This window comes from Onychostoma macrolepis, chromosome 10 (genome assembly GCF_012432095.1).
Source record: "Onychostoma macrolepis isolate SWU-2019 chromosome 10, ASM1243209v1, whole genome shotgun sequence".
In the NCBI taxonomy this organism is placed as follows: Eukaryota; Metazoa; Chordata; class Actinopteri; order Cypriniformes; family Cyprinidae; genus Onychostoma; species Onychostoma macrolepis.
In genome coordinates, this window is record NC_081164.1 from 14283058 (window position 1) to 14292262 (window position 9205).

Here is a 9205-nt window from a genome sequence, read left to right on the forward strand (position 1 = left end):
ACTCTGAAAATTTCATCAGGGGACATAACCAAAAAAAAACAGATGCAATTGTCAACTCCTCAAATAAGACATTTTCTTTAAAATCAGGTTAAACCATCTTCATATATTCATTTCAACTCATTTAAGTTCAATTGAGAATTTACTTTGAATTCAAATAAATTATAATCATGCTTTTACTGAGACACTAATGCAGCTGCCAATGTCTCTTTGCTATCTAGGGGTATCCAAGGCGATTTTAGATGGTGCTGGATTACAAGTAGAACAGGAATTATAAAAAAAAAAATGGGTGTGTTAACCATTTGTCTAATTTAAAAACTTTTAATGTTTTGATACATAGTTTAAGAGAGGTCTGTTAAACCTGTGATCATTAGTATGTGTATTTTTCCACAGCTAGAGAAGCAAATGATCAGGAAACAGAGATTGTGACCTCATCTGGCAATCTCCCATGTAAAGAAATCATACACATTGTTGGATGTAGTAGTCCAGCTGATATTCAGCAAAAAGTTTTGTCTGTTCTGATGCTATGTGAGAATCTGACATTTTCCTCTGTTGCCTTCCCGGCTCTGGGCACGGGTGATGCTTTTTTTATGATAAAACCAGCAGTGTGCATGTGCGTAGTTACCTAGCTAAATTGTTGTGCTTGTTAACATCTTGCTGTAATTAATATTTCATATAATTTAAATCCCTGTTTCAGTGTGAGAAATTTAAATTACTACTTCTTTTTTTCTTTTTTCTTTTTTTATTGATTCTTTAGGTCAAGGTGGAGCTAATCCAGCTGATGTTGCAGATGCAATGATCAGTGCAGTTGTTGAATTTTCTAGCAAAAAAACAGATCATGTCAAAAATGTGGAGTTCCTTCTATTCCAGTCAAGTATGTTGGCTGACTTTCATCAAAGCATGCTAAAAAGTACCAAGTCAAAGAATAGCTTGACTAGCAGGATTAAAGGTCAGTAAATAAAAAGAGAAAGGAATATGAAATTTATTTTTATACTTGTGTCTGACTATATTATACTTTAACCTTATTTATTTATTTATTTTATTTGAACAAAAGGTGAAAACATTTTGTTTAAAGAAATTGAGCCAGCTGTGTTTCAGCTATGTAGTGAGACAACAGAGTGTTTGAGTAAGGCCAGTGCCATCATCAATGGCTTGATTAACAAGGAGTGAATGAATAACACAATCTGTGATCCAGCCATTGCTCATTTCACCGAAAAGGAATTAAAAATGCTAAGGAAAATAGAAAAGGAGCTAAATGTCATAATTGAGAAGAAAGACCAAGACTCCATCACACTGAAGGGCCTGACAGGATTTGTTTACACTGCAGAGAGTCGTATTCGGGACATTATCTGCAAAGTGGAAAGAATTGAAAACCGAAAAAGGGTTGCAATATTAACCAGCAGTACAGTTGAGTGGCAATATCGAAGGGGTCGCAAATTTAAAGCATTTGATCCTTTCACCAATTGCGACTTGGAAGAAGCCTTCAACCTCCAAACGACTTCAGTGCAAATCAAGATTAACAGTGAAGTGTATAATGCAGACATAGTTTACAAAGTGGCCACAAGAGGAAGAAAGCAAATTGAACTAAAGAGAGTACAACTGAAAGGTGAGAAACTGAATAGAGTCGAAGGTCACAAAAATGTATTTATTTATTTACTTATTTTTATTTTTCAGCTTCTTTGCCTTTAAACTGGGAGGACATGAAAGGACAGTCAGTTGTTCTTATAGAACTCAAAGCAGACTCACAGGAATTTACAGAAGTGGAAAAAGAGTTCAGAAAAACTAGCCTGTCCAGCAACATCATTAAAGTAAGTCTATTACATTTATATTTGACCCAAACAAGTAGTTTTGAAAGTTTCTAATTTTGTGATAATGATTGCTAAGGCAGAATGTTTATTCTTGTCTTCTGCACAGATTGAAAGAGTCCAGAACTGCGCACTTTGGAGAAACTACATGATCAAAAAGGAGGAACTGGAAGACAAAAACAAGCACAAAAACAATGAAAAGCATCTCTTCCATGGAACTGGCCCTCATACGACCGATCAGATAAACAATCAGGGCTTCAATCGCAGCTTCGCTGGCATGAATGCTATATAGCTACCATGTACCATAATCTTTTCTGAATAAAAAGTGTTGTGTTTGTATTTAGGATTAACAGACTTTTTTTTTTTTTTTCTGTTTTTAGGAGCCATGTATGGGAATGGTACATATTTTGCTGTGGACCCGAGTTACTCAGCAAAAGGCTATTGTAAACCTGATGCCAAAGGACATAAACGCATGTACCTCGCCAGGGTGCTTGTTGGTGACTTCACTCAAGGAAAAAAAGGCCTTCGTACTCCTCCAAAAAGGAGTTCAAAAGGTGTTCATCTTTATGACAGTGTGACAGATAAAACTAACAACCCATCCATGTTTGTGATCTTCAATGATGTACAAGCTTACCCAGAATACTTAATCACATTCCAGAAAAAATGAAATTTTACAGTTTAGTTCAATCAGGTTTGAGATGAATCCCTGTGCATTGTTGTCATGCAGTTTCAGTGATGGGCAGAAGGCCGACACTATTTTTGAAAACATTCATAGCTTTTCACTAGTGAAAATGTATCTAATTGATTAAGTACCTAGGCGACATTGTGAAACACTACAATGTTATACAGTACAATGCTACTTCTCGAAGAATATTTTTAAATGTATGAAAATGAATGTAAAAACTTCCAATGTGCAAAAAATATATATAATATAATGTAATGCATACAGTACACCCCTCACATTTCGGCAATCATTTTTGTATATCTTTTCAAGGGCCAATTCTATAGAAATGAAACTTGGATATATTTTAGAGTAGTCAATGTGCAACTTGTATAGCAGTACAGATTTACTGTCCTCTGAAAATAACTGAACATACAGTCAGGGCCGTACACAGGATTGTATAAATACAGAGGTCCCAAAATGGAGATTGGTAGGGGGGTTTGGGGGCATGCTCCCCCGAGGAAATTTTGATTTTCCTGACTTACATGTGTGCATTTTAATATGTTTTAAGGATCATAAATTGGATAATAATATAGGTTTAAAACCAAGTCAGTGGGCAGTAGTAGCATAAGTTATTTTCAAGATAACAGATTCTTAAACATGATAATCAGATTAAATGTTGCAATGAACGATCCATGCTACAAACTGGAAATAGAGAAGTTATCGTTTGTTTATATGTTTATGAATTTAATAAACTCAAGTTATAATTATCCTGGTAGCCTTCAGTAAGAATCGAGTGTCTAAAATGATTAAACATGAATATTTTTTTTTTAAATATTTTTAATTCACACTGACAGAAATCTTTTCCAATAAGTTTAAACTGATTTTTATATTTTATGGACATTTTTATGTTTATAAAGCCATTTTTTCTAAAATTGTCCATTATCTTTTGAGTCAAATTCTTACATTTAATCAGTGAATTAGAATAATAAGACATTTGGGCTGTTACCAAGCAAAGCGAAATCAACTCAACTCAGAAGCTGCGTCTGAACTGGCATTTAGATGTATTTACACAGTTTAATGCAAGACATGATTGCATTTAACTGCAATTACAAATGCATAAATAATGTTTTGATATATTAAAAATAAAACGTTAAATACTGATATTTGAAATTATTTAAAACATGAAAAAAATCTAAATGTGAAATTAAAACCGCCAATAGGTGAGTCATTGCGATTGAACTGAATCATTTAAATGGTTGATTCATTCAGGAATGTTGCTCAGAGACAAAAAAATTTGCTTGTGTCTGGAATTATTTTTGTTGGCGAAATAGAGCAAAAACAGGCAATATAGTATCTAAAACGTAAGTCCTCTAAATTAACTTTTTGTTTATTGAGCTGTTGTAAAAAATCAATATCACATTTGTAATCATGGTAATTTTTGGAGAAAAATGGCACTCTTCGTGTGAAATTGATTAACTATATGAAGTGGTATAAATATATAAATTTTCTGCCCCCATGTCTTGAATTTGTGATCATTCTAAATCCATTTTAATAGACTGAATCATGCAGTGAAAGAACGCACTCTAAATGTGCTCTCACTGGTCTAGAATTCACATAATGTATGCGTGCACTCTGTAGGGGTGTTTTGAATGGTTTTTGCAAAATACTCGATCATGTCAAATCGCACATCGATATTATTACAGACTATATACCGCTGAGGCATCTCAGATGAGAAGACCTCAATGGTGGGTATGGCCCTGCATACAGCCATTATTGTCAAAAAAGCTGGCAACAAAAGTGAGTACTCCCTACGTGAAAACAGCTATACGTCGTTTAACCATGCAAAGCCACATGTCCTATTCAACATGTTCATGTTTTTGTCTGCTTGACAGGACTATACAAATTTGTGTATCTTGTTTTAGAGCAGTTCAAATTTGGTGCTTTGAGTACAATTCTCTCATACTGACCACTAGATATTCAACATGGCACCTCATAGCAAAGAACTCTCTGAGGATTTGAGAATTAGAATTATTGCTCTCCACAAAGATGGCCGAGGCTATAAGAAGTTCGGTAACACCCTAAAACTGAATTACAGTACAGTGTCCAGTGGCATACAGAGGTTTTCCAAGACAGGTTTCACTCGGAACAGGCCTCGCAAGGGTCGATCAAAGAAGTTGAGTCCTTGAGCTGTGCGTCAAGTGCAGAAGCTGGCTTCAAAAAACAGACACATGAGTGCTGCCAGCATTGCTTTAGAGGTTTCAGAAGTGGAAGGTCAGCTTGTCAGTGCTCAGACCATACGCTGCACACAGCCTCTTCTGAAGCTGGCTTACAAAAAAGCCCGCAAACAGTTTGCTGAAGACAACCTGGCCAAGAGCATGAATTACTGGAACCATGTCCTGTGGTCTGATGAGTGTAAGGTAAACTTGTTTGGCTCAGATGGTGTCCAGCATGTGTGTTGACGCCCTGGTGAGGAGTACCAAGAAAATTGTATCTTGCCTACAGTCAAGCATGGTGGTGGTAGCATCATGGTCTGGGGCTTCATGAGTGCTGCTGGTACTGGGGAACTGCGGTTCATTGAGAGATACATGGATTCCAACATGTACTGTGACATTCTGAAGCAGAAGATGATGCCCTCCCTTCAGAAACTGGGCCAAACGGCAGTTTTCCAACATAATAACGACCCCAAACACACCACCAAGATGACAACTGCCGAAGGTGAAGGTGATGGAGTGGCCAAGTATGTCTCCAGACTAGGGCTGCCACTAACGACTATTTTTATTTCGATTAATCTATCGACTAATTTATTGGTTAATCGATTAATCTAAACGATTAATTTCCCGCAAGAAAATCTTCAATTTTACTTAAGAATATTTTATTAAACCAAATGAAATCCAAATTTCTATTAAATCCTTTTTTAAAGCAAAAGTAAAGTGCAACAGAGTGCAAGAAGCAAGTACTTCAGTATTATAGTGTAAGAATGACAACATATCCACATGTTCTAGTCTACTAATAATAAAATTATAATAAAAAAACACTTTTTAAAGGAGTATTTACCAGAAATATTATTTATCAGAATTTATTTAGGTGAAAAATGTGAATGTGCAGTATTTCTGAAAAAAAAATATATATAATAATAATACTTAAAAATATATATATATATAAAATCAATTAATTGGAGATAAGAAAGAGTATAGAAAAATGAAAATGGAAAAAAAACTGAATTTGGAAATAAAACGGATTTCATAGGGCCCTATAATTATATATATATATATATATATATATATATATATATATATATATATATATATATATATATATATATATATATATATATATATTTTTTTTTTTTTTTTTTTTTGGTAATAAATATAGATTTAAGTGAACAATAGCTTTTAAAATGACTTAAAATACATATATAATAGCAATAATGATGCAATAATAATTAGTTCAAATTAAGTATCAAAAGCAAGAAATCATATGGTTTTATTCAACAAAACTGTTAAAATACATGAAGTATTATAAACAATAGAGCTAATGTACATTACGCATAACAACAAAGGCAGGTTTTACACATTACTGTGCGATCTAAATCCTTGTTTAATATTGACCAAGAACTATTTAATTTAAATGTCCACTTAAGCTTTAATATTTGGCCATTTCTTTAGGACAGAAATGCTATAGCCACTGTAATTAAATGAATATGTGGACATCAAAACCTGCAAACTCAGAATAAGGGTCTGCGCTTTTATTTTGATATAGCGATGTATTCTCCTAGGTTTGTGTGGATTTATAAATGATTTACCTTACAAATCTGATGAAATGGCGCACGTTGCGTTCCTAGATGAACGTTATAAAAAACCCAAACTCACAACAACATGCAGAGATAATGTTTGAGTCGCTCCACACATGTTGATAACAGTTTCTGTGGAGCTACTGTGAACGGAGCCGCTGTGTGACGCACGTACGTAACCTACACGCATGCAAATAATTAAAGCGCATAGACTGTATTAGAACTGCATCGCATATAATTATTTTATTAAATCATAGCGTCTGGTGATTCACAGTTATGCTTAATTATGATTTTAAAATGTATTTAATATATCATGCAGCCTTGGAAAATAGTCTAAACATGTGTTTTATGGATTCTCGTCCGTGAAATGCGCCACTTCCGGTATTTTGCCGGTTAGTCGAGGTGAACAAAATGAAATGATTTTTAAAAATCGACTAGTCGACTAAAATCGACGAATCGCGACAGCCATACTCCAGACCTGAACCCTATTGAACACCTGTGGATCATTCTCAAGCTGAAGGTGGAAAAGCACCACATGTATCTAACATCCAACAGCTCCGTGATGTCATTATGGAGGAGTGGAAGAGGATGCCAGCAACAACCTGTGCAGCTCTGGTGATATCCATGCCCAGGAGGATTAAGGCAGTGCTAGATAACAATGGTGCCCCTACAAAATATTGACACTTTGGACACAGTTTTGACATGTTCACTTAGGGTGTACTCATTTTTGTTGCCAGTTATTTGGACAATAATGGCTATGTGATGAGTTATATTTAGAGGACAGTACATTTGTACTTCTGTACGAGCTGCACATTGACTACTCTAAAATATATCCAAGTTTAATTTGTGTAGTATTGTCACTTGAGAAGATATACTAATTGTTTTGCTGAAATGTGAGGGGTGTAGCCTACTCAGTTGTGTGAGATACTGTATATAAATCTCTCTCTTACTGTCTAACTGTATGTATTTATGTGAGTGTGTGTGTTGTTCCTAAGAGTTTTGTTAGATTCTAAGCTAAAACCCCTAACAAGGAAGACTCCTAAGAAAAAACACATAAAATGCACACATTTGTGTTAAAGGTATTTTGGTTTGACAGTATGCAAAGAGGTAATGTGACTTTGTTCATTTATCTCCTCAACAACCAGAATTTATGCATTGTCAATTAATTTCTTAATATGGTTTAATATGGATTTTTTTTTTTTTTTTTTAATAGGGCTGCACCAAATTAAATAATTTTATCTGATTTTAAAAATTACTATTTTAAACAGTCCAGACATGGCTTCTCCACTTTACCTTCATTCTTTTTCCAGAAAATGTAATATGTAATAACCCTAAAGTGATTTACAAATTCTTACAGTTTTCTTGTCAAATGAAAAATGTACATTACCAGAGATCCTTTAAATGAGCAGCAACCATTTTATCATACTCTATAGACCACATTATGATAACAGGGACGTTCTCAAACTGAAAACCGATGGTTTTACATTCTTATTTACATACTTTTTAAGTATCACATAGAACGGCATAGCCATGGATTCAGTAAGTTAATGAAAAGTCATGTGCTGAACATTGTTAGAACAGTATTATGAATTTTTGACCCATGATATTTTGGAATTTTAAGTTACATTTGTATATTGTTGAGTCTAATATTGTTATTCATTGTCATTGATTAGTCTCCAGGCCATTCTTATCGTTGTTTTTTAGCATACTTGATGTATTCACTGCAGTGTGAAATGAGTTCAGGTGAGTCCAGGTGAGTTTTCATTACTGGTGCAAAAAATATTTTAATCTGTTCATTTAAAAGGGTTGAACAAATGGCAGTTCCCCCTGATTGCTACGTCTACAGCAGAGCAGCTGTCCGCATGCCTGACGGAAATCACGATTTAAGGCTGGGTAAAGAATAGGATTCAGAGCAGAGTTGAGGTATCCCAACCAAAGAACAATAGAATGGGTCAGTTTGTTTGGGTGAGTCTCTGCCCACATACCCATGCATGTGAAGTAGGTGAAATAGGGGAACCAGCAAATGACAAAGGCACCAAGCACTGCGGCCAGGGTCACTGTGGCTTTGTGTTCCTGTGCTGTGGCAACTGCGTTTGCAGCCTGTGCAAATGAAGGAGTGGTTGCACGTATACGCCGCACCTAAAAGTGAGACATGAAGAAAGAGTGATAAAGGAAACATTGCATGTTTCTTTTTCTGAGGGAAAATATGTATTGGGTGTACAGATGAGATAATAGCAAACCTTATTATAAATTTTATATATTTATTTATTCATTCATTTACCTATCTCACAATCATTGTCATGTTATTGACTTATTGGTGATACATACCTGTTCACGTGCAACACAGAATATACGATGGTACATTCCACACATGACCAGCAGAGGGAGGTAGAAGATTAGAAAGGCTTTCAGCAGCACATAATTATTATTCCATTCATAGCGGCAGGTCCTGCCTTCCTCTCCTTCATCCCACATGTCCCAGTCCAGGTTCTGTACTCTGAAGTCAGGAGTGTTCCAGCCTAGGTTAATAGACACAAAGGACACAGCCAGAGAGCACGTCCAGATCGCAGTCAGAGTGATCCCCACCCGACGAGGTGTGGCCCTCCTGGGATAGCAGAGAGGGTTGGAAATGGCAAGGTAACGATCAACACTAATGGCCAGTAGGGTGAGGATTGAAGCACTACAGAGCATCACATCCAGAGAGATGTAGATATTGCAAAAAACTCCCCCGAGGGGCCATCTCCCATTGCGTAATTCCAGCATGGCAGAGAGCGGAAGTACCAGCAAACCCAGCAGCAGGTCTGTCACAGCCAGTGAGAGTATAAAACAGCTACTAATCTGGTGCAGACGCCGACTTGTGGCCACAGCCAGACAAACCAGCACGTTTCCACAAATGGTCAGTGCGATGAAGGCCACCAGTACCACCCAGCGCAGGGCAGTGAACAACAT

General features: G+C 35.9%; 2 protein-coding genes across 2 annotated transcripts; one reads left to right on the forward strand and one right to left on the reverse strand.

Annotated features, from left to right (window-relative positions):
* The first annotated feature begins 1084 nt into the window (after positions 1 to 1084).
* On the forward strand, positions 1085 to 2369 carry LOC131548008 (protein mono-ADP-ribosyltransferase PARP14-like). The gene is made up of 2 exons (XM_058788859.1): positions 1085 to 1603; positions 1672 to 2369. The coding sequence occupies exons 1-2, from the start codon at positions 1168 to 1170 to the stop codon at positions 1857 to 1859; spliced, it is 624 nt and encodes a 207-aa protein (XP_058644842.1). The 5' UTR covers positions 1085 to 1167; the 3' UTR covers positions 1860 to 2369.
* A 5684-nt stretch (positions 2370 to 8053) lies between these two features.
* hrh2b (histamine receptor H2b) lies at positions 8054 to 9205 on the reverse strand. The gene is made up of 2 exons (XM_058790250.1): positions 8585 to 9205; positions 8054 to 8395 (listed from the first exon to the last, which is right to left on the reverse strand). Exons 1-2 carry the CDS (start codon positions 9203 to 9205, stop codon positions 8054 to 8056), a joined length of 963 nt encoding a protein of 320 aa, XP_058646233.1.

What these genes read in the sequence shown, in the direction of transcription:
- LOC131548008 (XM_058788859.1), top strand. Translation starts at nt 1,168, where the DNA reads ATGAATAACACAATCTGTGATCCAGCCATTGCTCATTTCACCGAAAAG. An exon ending in AAAGAGAGTACAACTGAAAG is followed by an intron (nt 1,604 to 1,671) that starts GTGAGAAACTGA and finishes TTTATTTTTCAG; the next exon opens with CTTCTTTGCCTTTAAACTGG.
- hrh2b (XM_058790250.1), bottom strand. Translation starts at nt 9,205, where the DNA reads ATGTTGTTCACTGCCCTGCGCTGGGTGGTACTGGTGGCCTTCATCGCA. An exon ending in TCTGTGTTGCACGTGAACAG is followed by an intron (nt 8,396 to 8,584) that starts GTATGTATCACC and finishes TCTCACTTTTAG; the next exon opens with GTGCGGCGTATACGTGCAAC.